The sequence below is a fragment of the Exophiala dermatitidis genome (assembly GCF_000230625.1).
Source record: "Exophiala dermatitidis NIH/UT8656 unplaced genomic scaffold supercont1.7, whole genome shotgun sequence".
Classification (NCBI taxonomy): Eukaryota; Fungi; Ascomycota; class Eurotiomycetes; order Chaetothyriales; family Herpotrichiellaceae; genus Exophiala; species Exophiala dermatitidis.
This window is the reverse complement of record NW_008751652.1, coordinates 894,536-911,079: the sequence shown is the minus strand read 5'-3', so window position 1 is coordinate 911,079 and position 16,544 is coordinate 894,536. Positions and strand designations below refer to the sequence as shown.

General features: G+C 52.1%; 7 protein-coding genes across 7 annotated transcripts; 5 read left to right on the top strand and 2 right to left on the bottom strand.

Moving 5' to 3' along the window:
* The first annotated feature begins 24 nt into the window (after nt 1–24).
* HMPREF1120_08149 (amidase) lies at nt 25–2,447 on the top strand. The gene is made up of 7 exons (XM_009162392.1): nt 25–590; nt 645–767; nt 829–981; nt 1,105–1,143; nt 1,194–2,003; nt 2,066–2,138; nt 2,194–2,447. Exons 1-7 carry the CDS (start codon nt 258–260, stop codon nt 2,307–2,309), a joined length of 1,647 nt encoding a protein of 548 aa, XP_009160640.1. The 5' UTR covers nt 25–257; the 3' UTR covers nt 2,310–2,447.
* Nucleotides 2,448–2,546: 99 nt separating this feature from the next.
* On the top strand, nt 2,547–4,832 carry HMPREF1120_08148 (uncharacterized protein). The gene is made up of 3 exons (XM_009162391.1): nt 2,547–2,860; nt 3,010–3,626; nt 3,694–4,832. The coding sequence occupies exons 1-3, from the start codon at nt 2,812–2,814 to the stop codon at nt 4,537–4,539; spliced, it is 1,512 nt and encodes a 503-aa protein (XP_009160639.1). The 5' UTR covers nt 2,547–2,811; the 3' UTR covers nt 4,540–4,832.
* A 69-nt stretch (nt 4,833–4,901) lies between these two features.
* On the top strand, nt 4,902–7,615 carry HMPREF1120_08147 (uncharacterized protein). The gene has a single exon (XM_009162390.1). It carries the CDS (start codon nt 5,446–5,448, stop codon nt 7,438–7,440), a length of 1,995 nt encoding a protein of 664 aa, XP_009160638.1. The 5' UTR covers nt 4,902–5,445; the 3' UTR covers nt 7,441–7,615.
* Nucleotides 7,537–10,603, bottom strand: HMPREF1120_08146 (elongation factor EF-1 alpha subunit). Its single transcript, XM_009162389.1, has 5 exons — nt 10,010–10,603; nt 9,900–9,953; nt 9,147–9,191; nt 8,906–9,094; nt 7,537–8,851 (listed from the first exon to the last, which is right to left on the bottom strand). The coding sequence occupies exons 1-5, from the start codon at nt 10,254–10,256 to the stop codon at nt 7,644–7,646; spliced, it is 1,743 nt and encodes a 580-aa protein (XP_009160637.1). The 5' UTR covers nt 10,257–10,603; the 3' UTR covers nt 7,537–7,643.
* Nucleotides 10,604–10,744: 141 nt separating this feature from the next.
* Nucleotides 10,745–13,250, top strand: HMPREF1120_08145 (uncharacterized protein). Its single transcript, XM_009162388.1, has one exon. The coding sequence runs from the start codon at nt 10,937–10,939 to the stop codon at nt 12,932–12,934; it is 1,998 nt and encodes a 665-aa protein (XP_009160636.1). The 5' UTR covers nt 10,745–10,936; the 3' UTR covers nt 12,935–13,250.
* A 44-nt stretch (nt 13,251–13,294) lies between these two features.
* On the top strand, nt 13,295–15,053 carry HMPREF1120_08144 (capping protein (actin filament) muscle Z-line, alpha). The gene is made up of 2 exons (XM_009162387.1): nt 13,295–13,704; nt 13,862–15,053. The coding sequence occupies exons 1-2, from the start codon at nt 13,510–13,512 to the stop codon at nt 14,513–14,515; spliced, it is 849 nt and encodes a 282-aa protein (XP_009160635.1). The 5' UTR covers nt 13,295–13,509; the 3' UTR covers nt 14,516–15,053.
* Nucleotides 14,804–16,379, bottom strand: HMPREF1120_08143 (glutathione S-transferase). The gene has a single exon (XM_009162386.1). It carries the CDS (start codon nt 16,062–16,064, stop codon nt 15,042–15,044), a length of 1,023 nt encoding a protein of 340 aa, XP_009160634.1. The 5' UTR covers nt 16,065–16,379; the 3' UTR covers nt 14,804–15,041.
* Between the last annotated feature and the right edge of the window lie 165 nt (nt 16,380–16,544).

Genomic DNA, 16,544 nt, shown 5'->3' with positions numbered 1-16,544 from the left:
AGAGATAAGTATGCGCTAATAGTGCTGATTGGTCAATTGTTAACGTCGCTACGGGACAAGCGAATGGACAATCCCTTGCGAACATACAACTGTAGGCTCCGTCCAAGCCGCGCAGATCCAGCTTCTGGTCTCACTGGATGCCCCTAAGAATGAGGAGACATCAGACGAATCCGAACCCCGCTCGCGAAGCGGCCGGCTTCGGCATTGGAAAAGTCGATGATAAAAGCCAGGGTTCTTCTCGCCCTCGATAACTTCATATGCAGCCGTATACACGTGTATCTACCCCAGTGCCTGAGATCACAATGGTTTCCGACTGGACAGAACTTGTTGCAAAGAAGCGCGCCGAGGTAGCGAAGAAACTACCTGCAGAATGGCGGCTTCCCTCCAGTGTTCTCGACACCGTCAGCGCCACGTCAGACATCAGTGTGCTTGACGTGCCCGCCAAATGTGGTATTCTGACCTCAAGGGAGCTCGAGATCACCGAGAAGTACGACGCAGTCGAGCTGGTTGCAAAGATGGCTGCGAAGGAGCTATCTGCTTCCGAAGTGACGCTCGCCTTCTGCAAGCGAGCTGCGGTAGCCCATCAAGTGGTCAGTTCCAGGTTTCTGGCGACTTGATGATTCACTGTTGACCCCCGACTTCAGACAAATTGCTTGACAGAAATGTTCTTCGATGTAGCTCTTGAAAGAGCCAAATACCTCGACGATTACCTGAGAAGGGAAAAGAAACCACTGGGCCCATTGCATGGGTTGCCCATCAGCTTGAAGGTATGCCAGATGCACTGGCAGGATAGAGGATGCAGCAGCTGACAAAGTCCGCTCTATGCAGGATTCGTTCAACGTCAAAGGCATCCACTCCACGATAGGCTATGTGTCATTTATCAACAGACCAGCAGCAGACACCAACTCACCTTTGGTGGATATCTTACTGGAGAACGGCGCCGTCCTCTATGTGAAGACCAACATTCCACAGACACTTATGGTGAGAAGCGAGATAACCAACTGCTACCTGCCACGCCTAGATACGATGATTGACAACAATTTCCTTGAAGCGACTCAACCGCTTGTCCTGCTTGTACGGGTGGCTGACGATCCTTTTTGACAGACCGCAGACTCGGAAAACAATGTGTTCGGACGCGTTCTTGTGAGTTCCTGTCGCAGTACTGCTGACATCCAGCAACTAACGTATGATAGAACCCCCACAAGCTGAAGCTGAACGCTGGTGGTAGCAGTGGCGGAGAGGGAGCTCTGATTGCCATGCGAGGCTCAATCCTAGGAGTCGGCACTGACATTGGAGGCTCCGTTCGCATCCCAGCTATCTGCTGTGGAACTTACGGTTTTAAACCTTCCATCGACCGTATCCCTTACGGTGGTCAAGCAAATCCAGTTCCGGAAGGCTGGACCGGTATTATGCCAGCAGCAGGGCCTCTGGCGCAGTCCTCTCGAGACCTGCGGCTGTTCCTCGAGTCCGTCATCAAATCCAAACCATGGAACTATGACTATACCGCCCTTGGCATGCCCTGGCATCCCGTGGACGTGAAGCCCACTCTCACAATTGGTCTTGTCTTGGAGTGCCCTACCTGGCCAATTGCGCCAACCATCAAGCGGGCATTGACGACCGCGGTCAAAAAGCTGGAAGAAGCCGGTCACCAAATCGTCGTCATTGACAAATTTCCTTCGTTCAAGGAAGCCACCGAACTATCCTGGAAGTTCTTCGATATCGACAACGAAGGCACTGGCCTCAAGCATGTTGAAGCATCTGGAGAACCGTTGGTCACGTCAGTGAAAGACATGTATACCCCTCCGCCCGGGGGGCGTAAAGACGTGACCATAGGAGACCTGTTTGCTCTGAACGAAAGACGGCTTCAGTTCAGAGCTGACTGGTTGAAGATATTCATGAAGAACAAGCTCGATGTCATCATCGCGCCGGGGGCACACAAGACTGCCGTACCGCATGATACCTTCAAGTATCCTCCTTACACGGTGATGTGGAATCTCCTTGCGGTAAGGAAAGCCCGAGAGCTGTTTTGGCTTGTGTTGCAGTGCTGACTACGAGTGCCTGGTAGTACCCGGCATGTATCATACCCTACCTGAAAGCCGACAAGGATCTTGACCGTGCTGATCCAAGGATACCAGATTGTACGTGGTTTTCATCACCATCACCGTCGAAATGCGACAAACTGACCATAGCTAGATGATCCTGAAGTGGTCAATGGTGCACCTTGCCATATCCAGGTGATTGCGAGATCGGAACAAGATGAAGAACTGATGGCTGCCGTAGATACGATTGCAAAGACGCTCGGGGTATAAGGAAGATTTGGTGGCAGATCCATGGCGGCGTCTGGGGACTCTCCGTATAGCAATGAGCTTCGCGAGAGGAGGGTAGTACTAAGTAGTGACGTGGAATCAAAGTGACAGCCGCTCATTCGCCGGTTGCAGAGATCTCAGCCCGCCTGTTCGAAACTCCATTCGTGAATCGCAGAAGATAATGCTCTGGTCCACTTCGGGTTTGATCGCTCCATTTACCCATATCTCTCCTCTCTTTGTGCGGGGTGTTTAGTGTCATGGGTATCGGCCCTTTTGCATTACGAACCAGTTTCATTGGGTTTCGGACACAACTGATAAGGGATTGTACCGCGGCTTGGTCATCGTCCCGGCCCTGAGATTGACCGTCGAGGTCTTCGTGTAGAAGCTACCTAGATTGTTGCACTGGTGTTTGCATCGTCATGGGCAAATTCGGTCTATCCGTCTGTTGTCGCGCTGCTCGAGAACGACCAGGAAACCAAGGACAATCCTTTGTACTGGTTAGATAATGGTCGCGTCTAATGCCAGCCTTCGTACAAAAACTGGGTGCTTAACCTGTAAGTTCCATTCTGCAGAGTGCGCAGATTGCCACAGACATCAAAGCAGCGTGGGTATCGTCTCACGGGTGCAGTTAAGTCCTGAAATTCGGTGCAGTCCGTCGTTATGGGGGAGTGCAAACGGCTAACTTTTAGATTTCGCTCTCTAGGTCGCGGACGACGCAAGAAATGTGACGAACAAAGGCCACGATGCGAGAAGTGTACCAAATCCAATCGAGAATGTTGTTGGCCCGGGGAGGACGACTTGTTCGATCGCCGCCATAGTCGGGTGTCTAAATCTCCTCGATTGGAACCCAAGTCACCAAAGAACCAGTATCCTCGAAGAACATTGTCAGTAGCGGCAAGACTGACCACGGAAGTCGAGATACAGCCCTTCTTTGTGTGCCGGGAAATCAGCTTCGAGAGCGACATTTTCAATTCGACGTTGTTCCACTCTGACCTCGAGATTGATTGTATGCGGCACTTTTTGGATGGATTCCTTCCTTTGCTTATTCTGTCCAATGCACACCCTGGCTTCTTCTCCGCCTACATTCCCGAAACGGTGAACCTGTTGCTACAATTCGAAGGATTGCGAGATGTAGCGTTGGCCTGTGGTGCATCGCACATGCACCAGGTCACCGGGAGTCCGCAGATGAAGGAAGCCGGACTGAGTTATTATTCTCGTGCCGTTTCAAAGGTGTCCCAAGCTCTGAACAACATCGACTGGAGTAGTGACGATCATGACCTTGCAGTATTGATCTCCGTCACATTCTTGTATCTCCACGGGGTAAGTGGTGCCACAATGAGAGCGCGGGACATGTCTAGGCTCTGAGCTGACAATATCGAATGGCTAGGTATTCACAAAGGACACTCACGGGGACATATCCAAGCATGTAACAGGGGCTGTCCAACTCATCAATCTCCGCTGTAAGCAGTCGCATAAACCACCTATCGCACGACCAATTCATCGGATCATTTGGGAAAGTATCCTTTATCAGACATTCCGACAAACGGCTCGTCGACCATTTTCGTTTGGCTTTGAGCCTGACATCGAATTTTGTGCACGAGCGCAAGGCGTCCTGCAGTCACTCACCTTTCCGGACTCCTCACCAGCGGAAAATAGTCCGGTCATCGGGATCCCGTTGGATCTCCAGAAATTGATCATTGAAATAGTCCAGCGTTGCAAGAGGCCATATCCACCAAGCACGGAGGTGACGGTGAGACTTAGGCATCAAATGCAAATGTGGGAGAATACCCTTCTTGAAGCTGAACATTGCACTGGAGGAAAACTGGATGACAGCGAATGTAACACTCCGGCTGGGAGATCCCGAATTTTCCACCGGCACTCGACAAGTCTGCATATACTTGCAGCTTCCCAGCTCTTGGATTGGCTGTTGAGGAGTTTTCCTCCCGGCGTGTCGAGTTTCACCAAGACGAAGCTTCCAGCTCCTTGTGACTCGTGGCAAGTCAGAAAAGCGTTGCAAATCATGCGCTGTCCACAAATTAGTGACGCTTGGGCACGGTGCTACCTTGGTTCATGGCCAGCCTTGATCTTCGGGTATGCCGTTGATCAGCCGGAGGACGTTGCCTTGATACGGAGTGATTTCAGGAGACGATTCCACAACCTCTACTCTTCTGAGGAAATGATCCTCCTGGATGAATTGGAATCTGTCTGGCGCCAGAGAGGGATTGAGGCCTGAATAGTGAAGGCAACCACTCTCGTGGGCCAGCGATATGTTGTTATTGGGTTGCGGTTAGCGCAGGTGTTGTTGGTTGTTTCCCTTTCTCCAGGTCAGCAACAGTGTAACGGAAGGCTCATCATTGTCAATATCGAGGTCATTAGGTGCTGGCATCCACATAGCGCTCGCATTCAGTCGTACATTGTCGCTGAAACTGCCTAGAATCGAAGATGGAAAAAGCAGGGCTTGTCTACCTACTCGCGGCACTTTACGCGAAACGCGTCGCAAGCAAAACATGCCGCATTAACACCACGTGACCGATTCCACAAATTGTTGCTGCTTTAGAGCGAGCCTCATTTATGCGTAGCACGGTGCTTCTTCATGTTGAGCTGGACTTCATGCTTTCCCCAACTCCGCCTTGCCCTTGACACGTCGACCTTGCAGTACGTAGCTTTCCGAACAGCAGAAGACTGTTATTAAGCGGACTGCTCCTGTCAGAAGTGCTGGACTTGAAGTCAGATCGGACCTTCGCAACTCACCATTCGCTCGACGCTTCCGCCGGGTCCTCAAGGTTGACTAATGGCAGCCTCTGCCTTTCCCCGGCCGGTCCAAAACCCTCCGCCGCTTGGAGAACATGGTAAAAGTGGCGGGGAAACATCACGGTTACGATGCCGCTTACGAACAGTAGTAGAGGTCAAGAGCGCCATGGACCTAGATGAGTCTCTTCGATGGCAATGCAGTGATGACATGCGAAGAGCGCATTTCCTGGCTCGACATGGGTCAGAAAGTCCATATAAGAAGCTAACCTGCGGCCGTTGGGTTACAAGCCCGAAGCACACCTTACTGCCCAAAGTCACAGTACACAAGCCCGTCTAGCACATATACATATAGCAGTTCCAACCGCAGCGTGAGCCTCAAAGAAGCGAAATGGCGGTATTTCAATCTTCTCCCTGGCACGAGGGAGAGAAGGCTATCCATCGCCGCACACATGTGCATTACGATGAGGACAACCCCACCTCACCTTTCCTGACGCCTCGGGCAGCATACCAGATCCAGCGGTACCAGCTCATGGCTATTGGTGCCTTGGACGACAATGACCGACCGTGGTGCACGGTATGGGGTACTGGTGAGCCACCGCTAGCACAACCCATTGGAAAGAGCATCATCGGCATACGATCAAAAGTCGATGCAATATTTGATCCCGTTGTGAAAGCCATCTGGAGCGACAACAAAGACGGCGAGGTCTTGCAATATGAAGCGGACGGCGGCAAGATGATGGCAGGCTTGAGCATCCAGCTGGAAGAACGGGGTCGGGTCAAACTGGCCGGCAAGATTGTGGCAGGCGCATTGACCGGTACCACCACTGACGAGGCCACCGACAAAAGGCAAACAAGTCCAACAGACCAGTCCGCTGCCAACGGCAGACCAGGCGAAGTACAAATGGTAGTCAAGATCGAACAGAGTCTAGGAAACTGTCCGAAATACCTCAACCGAAAGAGAATCAGCTCTGCCACCCCAAAGCCCCAACTCCTCTCGTCTTCGCCTCACTTGACTCAGAAAGCCATTGACCTTATCCACCAAGCCGACTTGTTCTTCATTGCCTCTTCCCATGCCCACGAGGACATGGACGTCAACCATCGCGGCGGCCCACAGGGCTTTATCCGTGTGCAGCAGCCAGAAGACCCGTCAGAGGGAACTACCCTCGTCTGGCCCGAGTACAGCGGCAACAACCTCTACCAAACCCTCGGCAACCTTGAGACAACACCCCGCGCTGGACTGGTGATTCCCGATTTCACCACCGGTAACGTGCTGTACGTCACAGGCGACACGGAGACACTGGTCGGGACCGACGCCAGCAACGTCCTGGCCAAAACCAAGCTTGCCGTCCGTTTGAAAGTGACTGAAGCCAGACTCGTCCAAACAGGCCTTCCATTTCGTGGCTCGTTAATCGAGGACACATCTCAAGGTCGCTCACCGTACAATCCGCGAGTTCGATACCTGACCACCGAGAAACCAGACTCCTGGAGTCAGTCATCAACCTCTTCAACAACAGCACAGCTAATAAGCAAGACGAAACTCACGCCCACCATCACCCGCTACAGATTCGCACTGGCAGATCCAACGATCCACGGCCCCTGGAAACCAGGGCAATATGTAGCATTGGACTTTTCAGCCGAGTTGGACATGGGATACTCTCACATGCGCGACGACGACCCGACAAGTTTAAACGACGACTTTATCCGTTCATTTACGGTATCGTCGCCGCCAAATTCGTTGGGTGTGCATGGTGAAGAATTTGAAATTACTGTGCGCAATGTCGGGACTGTCACTCGCTGGCTTGAGTGGCAGCGTCCGGGGATGTGTGAGGTCGGTGTGCGCGGATTTGCTGGCGAGTTTGCTTTCGATTTCGGGCAGAACGACGACAGCGATTCAAATCACAATCGCCACCACAATGATGAAGATCACAATCAGACTACTACTATGATCGGTTTCATAGCCGCGGGCATAGGAATCACCCCATTACTAGGCCAATTAGGCGACAACAACCAGAATCGTCTCAACCTCTCGCGCCTCAAGGTCTGGTGGAGCGTGGGAATCCGAGACATTGGGCTTCCACTTGATGTCCTCACGCGATATCGTGAGCTGAAGACCTCGATGACCATCTTTCTCACCGGGGATGAAACTTCATTAGCGGACAAGGACAAACACAAGCTCCAACAACTCGTCGACACTGGTGTCAAGATTGAAAGGAGGAGACTGCAAAAGTCTGATCTGGTGGCTGAAGGTGCAGATGCAGATGCAGATGCGCAAGCAGCGGCAAAAATCACCAAGTGGTACCTCTGCACGGCACCGGCGCTGCGAAAGGTCGTCCAGGACTGGATGCCGGGCAAGGCTATCATATATGAGAATTTTGATTATTAATATTGGATTCACGAGGTGCCAGGGGCTCAAAGTTGAGAACTTTCGCACAGTGTATAGTCAGTACTACCTTGGGTACGAGTTCATTTAATGCATGTATCTGTCCGTTGAAAGAGGTTTTATTTTTACTGTTTGGTTTAAAAACTTAGCCACTTCGCTTTGCACAGTATGCGCTCAGTAGAAGGACATATTTCTTCATCTTCTCTTCACTCCAATAACCCAGCAGCGACAGTATCCCCGTTCGCTCGTAGGACGATGCGCGCGGGCGCCTCTAGAGGTACAGGCTGATCAAGCTGTACGACAACCCTGACTACGCTCCCCGGCTGAACGATCTTAGGTTTCTTCTTCACGACAGCACCGGTGGACTTGTCCAGCACACCAATCAACTGAGTAATTCGACCAGGAACATGGAGTCTCCCCTTATGGACATCAATGTTCATGGGCGTCAAGTGGTCGAAGGCCAAAACCTTTGCCTTGAACTCCTGAACATTGCGGATCGGGGCCACCGCACTGCAAAGCACGTCTCCAGTCTTTAGATGAATCGGATCAATATCGGTGAGATTCAAAACGACATTCTGGCCCGCTACCGCCCAGTCCTGTGGTTCGTCGTCAACGTCCAGACTGCGGATCTGGGCCTTTTCACCGCTGGGCATGATAACCACCTGCTCGCCCACCTGGACAGTCCCTGCTTCGATGCGACCGGAAACAGATAAAGGGTTCTGCACGCTTCCCCTGAAGACATCGTTGATGGTCATCCGTAATGGTTTGTCGAGCGCATAAGTAGACGGTTCAGATTGGTCGAGTTCCTCGACCAATGTCAGCCCTGTATACCAGGCAGCCTTTGGATTTGTGGATCTAGCCAGGATGTTTCCCCCCTCCAGACCGGAACAAGGGACGAAAGTGACGTTTTTCGGATTGAATCCAGCGCTGCTCAAGAATGCCGACATTTGCTGCCGAATTTCTTCAAATCGGTCTTGCGACCAGTCGCACGAGTCCATCTTGTTGACGGCAACGATCACTCTCTGCACCCCTATTGACCGGACAAGTAGGGCATGTTCTTTCGTTTGACCTTTGAGCCCGGATTCGAAATTGCCCGTCGAGGCATCGATCACAAGAACCGCAAAGTCCGCTTGACTTGCTCCGGCAATCATGTTGGGCACAAAATCCTTGTGTCCCGGGGCATCGAGGATGGTGAAGCTGGTTTGGTCCGTCTCGAATTTGTTCGTTGCGATGTCGATCGTCACCCCTCTTTCTCGTTCTTCCGTCCCTTGATCTAGCACCCAGGCGAATGCGAATGAGCCTTTACCGATCCGTTCGGCTTCTTTGCGGTACTTGTCCATAGTGCGTTGATCAACTGCTTTTAAATCGAATAGCAGCCGTCCCATTAGCGTACTCTTGCCCGCGTCGACATGGCCTTTTGTCGATAACAATCAGTGAACGTCCACAATATGGGTATGGGGCGTTTTACCGATAACCACAAAATTGGCAGCCTTCTTCCGTTTGACTTTTTTGTATTCACTGACCACATCAATGTTTTTGCTCTTCACTTTTGGTGTCTGAGTCTCTTGCACGGTCAACTGCTGTACGCCATTTGCTAGAGATGATTTTGGTTTCGCTGATTCCTTGGCCTTGGGTTTAGCTGCCGTTGCCGTTGCCGCTGCTCAATTGTCAGGCAAATCTTTTTCTGATGGGTCAAATTGGAGGCCGACCTTTTTGGTTTTGCGCTCTCGTCACCACATCGTCGGGGCTTGGTTCTGTAAAGTCGAACGATTTAGCAACTTCCTCAACAGTGATCAAGTCAGGCGGTGGTGCTGAAAGCCGAACGCTAGGGTGGTGGCTGGTCATGATGCTCGCAAATGCTGATGGCCTGCCTCTGATGGCCGGAGCTACTGATATCGACGGATCAGATGAGGCAGCTACTTCTGATTCTTTCGCGGGTGTGGTGTGAGAATCAGACGCGGGAGCTTTAGAGTCTGAGCTGGTGGGTTTGTCGTCGTTTGTCACGATTTCTTCCGCCGCTCTGTGCGCTTGTGGTTTTGTTTTGTTTGTGTCGCTGATTCGGAGTTTGTTCAATCGAGTTGCATAGTCTTCTTGGGAGTCGGCACTATCTGTGGTGGCTGATTCTGAACGTGCGCTCTTCTCCTGTTTGCGTTTGGCAGCCAGAGCAGCGAGTTTAGACATTTTACCACCCGTGGAAGCGCCCCCTAGGAGGCCTAGGCGCGGATAAAGCGGTTCGATGATGATGTCGGCTTTCCGGTGTTCTGGAACGCCCAGCCATGGACAGTCTTTGAAGAAATCGGCGGCCGAGAATGGACTTGAGCAGGTGATGGACCGAGCCAACTCTTGATGCCCATCAGCAACGTGAGGGCAAATTGCTGCTTGCAAGCCATCATGACCACCACGAGCTGATAGTAGGGGTACACCGGGCAGTGCTGTGGGGCAAGATGAGATGGAAAGCTTACTCTTTGGCTCATCCTTTTGCTTTTTTGCGGGCCCAGAGGCGGACTTTTGTTTGTCTGGCCACGTCAAAAGATGGACAAGATAAGTACTTTAGGGAGGAGGGAAACCGTACTTTTCAGGTAGGAAACAGTCTTGGCCACATCATAGTAATAGTGCCAGAGGGAATCCTGGATCTCCTCGTCTGTTGCTGGAAAGGAACCTAGAGCTTCGCGGACTTTGATGGTGCCTTCGCGCATCTGTTCTTTATCTTCCGCGGAGAGGCCTTCGTCGCCACCTCCGTCGTAGTCGTCGTCATAGTCATCATAATCGTCGTAGTCGTCCTCGTCGACAGCCAAAGATTTGACCCTCCGGTTGGACATCTTGGATGAGGGACGATACAGTAAACGTCAGCTGAAAAAAATTGGCCAGAATGTCGTCTGCTTGTACTCCGTGGGAGGTTGTCTGTCAGGTGCTGGAAACTCTCTCGCACCTCACGTCGCTGATAGGGACGAGGGACGGTATATGACAGTTCTAATTGGCAATTCCAACTTCATTCGGCCGGAAAACCACCAGCGGAATGTCAGAGATCTTTATGGACTCCTAACATCAGACGCGGAACTTTAGACGGAGGAACAGAGGTGGTTTGATATAATAAACTCCAAGTGATGTTGAGAGTTCAGTCACCGCTATGAGGTCAATGGTTGGAGAAATAATGACAGTGCTGTCACATTATGCCGCTCTCTGTGTCAAGGTGAATAATTACTAGGGAAGAATGACAATAGTGACTGTCTGACACTTGAATTTCCCTAGCGCCATCCAATGTTGGACCCTGACATTGGCGCCGACTTGAACCGCATCTCAATCGAACCTCGACTTATCCATCTGCTGCTCCCGCAGCCGCCCTCTGCCTCGACATTCCAGGTACTATTATCTATCCAATGCGGGACATGTTGTCCGGGTTCTGTCTGTTCGGCGCGGTTTAATCACATTATGTGAGGCTGATGTCCTCCAAGTCCTTCGCGATATGACCGTGATTCTGCCATCACAGTGAGAGCGCGACATGTCGACATCTATCATGCACGCCCCGCTGGGTGGCCGGGCAGACTCCCCCTCGAGCAAATCGGCCCTGTCCCAGCAGATCGAGCACGGCGAAGGTGAACGTACTCCGAAATCCTCCTCCGTCTCAGTGAGAAGCTCACCCAAGCCGCGGTCGCTCTCTGATGCTTCGAAACCAATCCTCTCTCCATCTCCGGCCTTTCGAGAGCCTCTCCGACGAGTCTCTAAGGATGACTCGAGCATTACCGGCCAGTCCGCCCCATCAGCCTCACCTCGACCACCTTCCTTCCACATCCGGGGTCTATCCCTACATGTCCCCTTGGCCGACACCCAGGACGGGCAGACGGGCTCAAATATTCCTCGGATCCCGCTCTCGCCCAAGCTGGACAGTTCCCAGATTTATGGATCGCCGTCATCGATGCTTCCAAGAAGGTCGAGGGGCCTAGATTACACAAGAGCATGCACAAACCTCCATCACTCCACGTTGGCAGAGGCCTCGCCCGATGCATCACCCATTACTGGACGAGGCATTCAGATCCCCTCTCGGAGAGGGTTTGCTAGCAATGTGCTTGATTCACCTAGCAATCAATCATCAAATGCTTTGTGGACGTCTTTGTCGAACGAAAAGACAAACTTGTCTAGTTCGGTCAGTAGCGTTAATATGCTGGGATCAGACTCAGACTCAGACTCAGATTCTTCTTCAGACATGGCAATTGACCGGGAGATGGATGATGCCATCCTTAATACACCTGCAGCGTCCAGAATTAATGCGGGATTGGTGCCCGGCCTCATGAACAGCCCTGGGCTGGAATGGATGAACAACAACCAACCTTCCCCAGCGCAAGCCAGCTTGATGACTTTCCAACCGAACCTGATGAGCTTTAGGAGGGCTCGAACGCACAAAGGGAAGAGTCAACACAGCTCCAGTAGTGTCAGCATGAAAAGCTCCAAACCCTCACCTGGCCCTCTGTCGCCTGGTATCTTGAAAAGCGTGGAAAATGCAGGAAGCGGTTATTTTGGCACTGGATTGACTAAACAACAAGTCCAGTCTCGACGTGAAAGTCTCAGTCTGGGCACGAACGATCTGCACCTTTCGGACAGTGAAGAGGGCAGCAACAACAAACCTGCCGCGGGGCAATCTGCCTCAGACATGGACGGCGCAGGCAGCGAAGGCCCTAGAGGCGTCATCCGCAGGGCTGTCACCCGCCGTGGCAACCTGTTCCCAAAAACAAAAGGCTTCGCCCGCATTCGCGCCCAACTCATCGAAGAGTCCGCGCCTATCGAAAGCGAGGCTCGCCGTGAAGCAGAGGTTATCCGGCAGGTGCACGAAAATGACCCCACCGCCCCTCAATCGACTTCTCCGAACCTCCAAGCCAACACCGGAGGCGCAACTGAGCCTGTCGAGGATTCCATCGAGGACATGGCCATGGAACCAGCAACTACCCTACCACTTGATAGTTTCAGCCGGCAAGCCGAGAGGAACTCGGCCGGTTCGACTTTCTGGAACAATTTTGATGAGCGGTACAGAACCCCTCCACCAAGCATGCTGCCGCGCGACAGTACTTCGGCCATTAGTGACGATGCCATGGATACGCCGGGCTCAGCTCTTGGGGACAATCTTGCTCTCCGGAACTTCAACAGACGCTCTCGCTCCAGCACACCGCTCGCTTCGTACCCACCGACCGCAGGAGATGTGGCACGACGGGTCAACAACAAGCGACGACGTGAGGAAGATTTTGATCCCATCTACACTAAACGCCGGGCAGTCTCTCCTGGCATGAGCGTGCAGAGCAGTCCGATCCTATCGCAGAGTCCTGTTTTCAACAGCGACAAGGTTTGGGCCAAACTCCCGCCCAAAGCGAACGGGCATGGTCTGAACGGTCATGGTCATGGTCATGGCGATCGTAGTAACAGTGGGGGAAGTATGAATGGAACCAAGAAGGTCGGCCTCCAAGGCATGAATGAAACCAATGAAGGTTTGATGAGCATGACCATCGATTAACATGCGGATGAGGACGGCCGAGTTACATTTTGATTTCACAGAGCACTACTAGCAAGGCGTTTACGGGTTTCGGAGGATGGGCAGAAACTGGGACTTCAGGGGATTCTTTAGGGATACTTGGTAATCTCTTAGTGTTTGTTAACCCAGTTATTCATAAATCATGCAGTGCTGCGAAGTGGCTCCAATGCCATGCAGTGCAATGCAGTGGTGAACACACGAACTTGGAGTCATCCGGTCGTACTATACCTCAGCGGTCTCAGTGTCTTTAATCATCGGTACTTTGAGGGGGCAAATGGTGTAGGTGAACAACGACGGGGAACATGTGGCTTAAGGCGGCATCACTTCTTCCCCAATCGAGACGCAGCCTGCGCAATCACTTGGAGCGATGATGGTACAACTGTATACACCGGACTCCATACCTACGTTGGCCCGTCCCTCCCGCATCGCAGGTAGCAACAATACACTCGTACACTGCCTCTAACCCCCCGGTCTTCTCTACAGCCTGCCAGCGCTCCTCCTCCACCTTTTGAACCTCTCCGAACGGGCGGTGCCAGTGACTGTTGCATTGTGACAACATGGGCTCAACAGTGGACATTGCATCCTCATTCATCGAAGGCGCCCCGCCAGGCGAATTACACGAAGTCGTCAAGGACATCAAGACGCTCACTTCGGACGACGACCCCGCGCTGATTGCGAAGCTGAAACCGGCGTTTCAACGATACAATGAAGAGCAACTTGTTGCGGTCAAGTTGCCTGGTTCGAATGATTATGTACGTTGAACAAACTGAATTCGATAAGACCCTTTCTCCTCCCGCCCGGTTCAGGTGGCCCAGATGGTGTATACAACTACGCGGGTACCAGACCAGAGTCCAGATCAACGACCAGATTGAAAGGCAAGGAAGCTGACAATTGATTTTCTTTCAATAGGTCTTAATATCGAAATACAATAAACTCCCATCCTCCTCGTCCTCATACTACGACACCCGGACCTCAAAATCATTCGACTTCGACCACACCACCAGCATAGCGAGCAACGTCCAGTCATACTCCCATGAAACCCAACACGGCTCCCTAATCCAATCCCTCCTCCAATCCCTCTCGGGCTCCTTCGCAGACCACTACCCTCCCACCACAGCAGCAGCATACACGGTATGCGAGGTTCCCAACAACACCAACCAAATCGCCATATTGCTATCGACCACCAAAGCCTCACCCAAAAACTTTCTCTCTGGCCGCTGGCGGAGCGTGTTTTTGTACGACACTACAGACTCTACACTCAGCGGCGAGATCAAAGTTGATGTGCATTACTATGAAGATGGAAACGTGGCGCTGTCGACGGCCAAGAAATTCGACGCCGTGTCTGTGTCCGGAAACAATCCAGATGCAGATACAATCGTGCGCAAGATCACCGTAACAGAAAACCAGTATCAGGAAGAAGTCAATCGGGCGTTTGTGGGTATGAACGAGACGAGTTTTCGACATTTGAGGAGACAGTTGCCGGTTACGAGACAGAAGGTCGAGTGGGAGAAGGTTAAGGGGTATTCGTTGGGAAGTGATTTGAAGGGAGAGGCTAAGCGGTGAGGTTGGTACTAGTAACCTCCGGGTTCTGGAAGCGGATCAAGCATGATATCTTTCGTGTCGGTGTCGTCGCGTGGTGCCATGGCATGGATAAGAAAACATTTGCACTCCTTGGTTGGGAAGCGAAAGTGGAAACGCGGACGGTCGTTGCAGTCAGTCATGTTCACGTTGACCTCGTACTACTGGTACTGCTGGAGCCAACTGGTCTCGACGGCCTCAGACCAGTTGGCTCCAGCAGTACTTTTTCTGAGAGTCGGCTGAAAGATGAGCCACCTCCTGGAAGAATTGGAATGGGTCAACGATTATGAGCATGAGCCTCGACCCGACTAAAAGCACAATAACCTAACAGGACTAGACGTAAGCACTGAAAAGGTATTTTAGAGGACAGAATCCATCCTTGAAAGCAAGTCGTGATTACACATGTGCCACTGCATACCCACCAAATAGCTACTAGTAGCTCCGGATTTTGTTTTCACCCTCCATTTTGTCCCTTGGTCGAAAAACGTGGTACAATAATGTAAAGATCTCATCATGGCAAACGTCTCCCCGCCCTCGTCGCCTGCGCAACTTGACTCTGGGTAGTATCCTCAGCATAGCGCCTATAAGCATCAATATACTGCTTCCGCTCACTAAGAGTGTCCTGTACACTCTGCCTAGCCTCGACCGCTTTGGCCCACTTCCTCCAGCGCTGCCAAATATGTTCATCCTGGCCACCTTTTCCTTCCTCCGGAATGCCCAAACCGCCTTTATACACGTCAAAAAGAAACAACCTGCACAGCCAGGGGGCGAGCATAATGTCGACCATGCCGAACTGGTCGCCCAAAAAGAACGGTCCCTCCGGATCCGCTTCAGCGACAAAAGTCTTGATATGATGCAAGAACTCGGCGCGCGCCTCGTCCAGTGTGTACGGCTTGGAATCGGAATGCTGCATGAACCGGTAGAACGCAGGCACGATGCGGCCGCTGATGTGGTCGATCCAGATGCGACAGCGGGCTCGCTCGTATGCGTCGTCGGCTGGCAATAGTGACGGTCCATTTTTGGCCGGGTCGTTATAGACTTCGTCCAGGTATTCGCAGATGACGACGCTTTCGTACAGTGGTTTCTGTATCTTGTTCTTGTTTTTTGTTACGGGCACGGCGAGCGTGGGCACAAGGCCTCTTGGGTTCAGCTTCAAAAATTCCGGGTCTTTCTCGTATGGGTTGATCTCAATGTATTGGTGGGGAATGTTCTTTTCGTGCAGTGTGATCCAGCTGCGTTGCACGAATGGGCAGAACCAGCCGCCATAGAGGATGAGTTCGTTGGGTGCTGAGTGCGCTTTGGCGAACTCGGCAGCCCGGCCGCTCGTGTGCGGATGTAGAGATGTATCTACCGAGCTCATTCTTGCGGGTGTACTATTGTAGAGCCGGAGTTCAAGTTTGGGTTGTGGAAAGATCCGGAACCGACTCAGAGGGGATTGGGACCGTGGAAGGGAAGAGGAAGGGCGCCAGGATAGATAGGGGACGCGGACTCTTTGGGCAGCTGGTCGGCAGGACAATGAAAGGACTTTAAGCATAGCACGGCGCTGCCGGGTCAGTTGATGTCTGTACCAAGAGACAATTTGTCACTGTGCTGTGGTCATGACATTGAAACATTGAACTGTTCACTGCGATGTCAATACTGTCCGAACTGAATTGCGGAGATGCGGCACTGGAAGTTGTTCAATGACAGCAAATGACGTCGCTTCTGATCACAAATGTGGGCGGCAGCTACAGCCTTCCGCAGCCTCGCTTATGTCAGCATGTCTATCATCTGCAACTGGAAGCCCAAGGTTATGCCGGATTCTGTATCACTGAACTCTCCACGGTCAGCAACATGGTGGAACTGTAACCTGCGACTCGTGATCAAGCGTTGTACTATGTACACAGCAATAAGACGGAACGCCACACGGAACAACTACAGCGAGCAATCACATGTGGAGAGATCATCGAAGTCACGTGATGGATATGGAGACTGCAAGAATGCCCTGGTCTTGTGGCAATTGATAGCTGTTGGC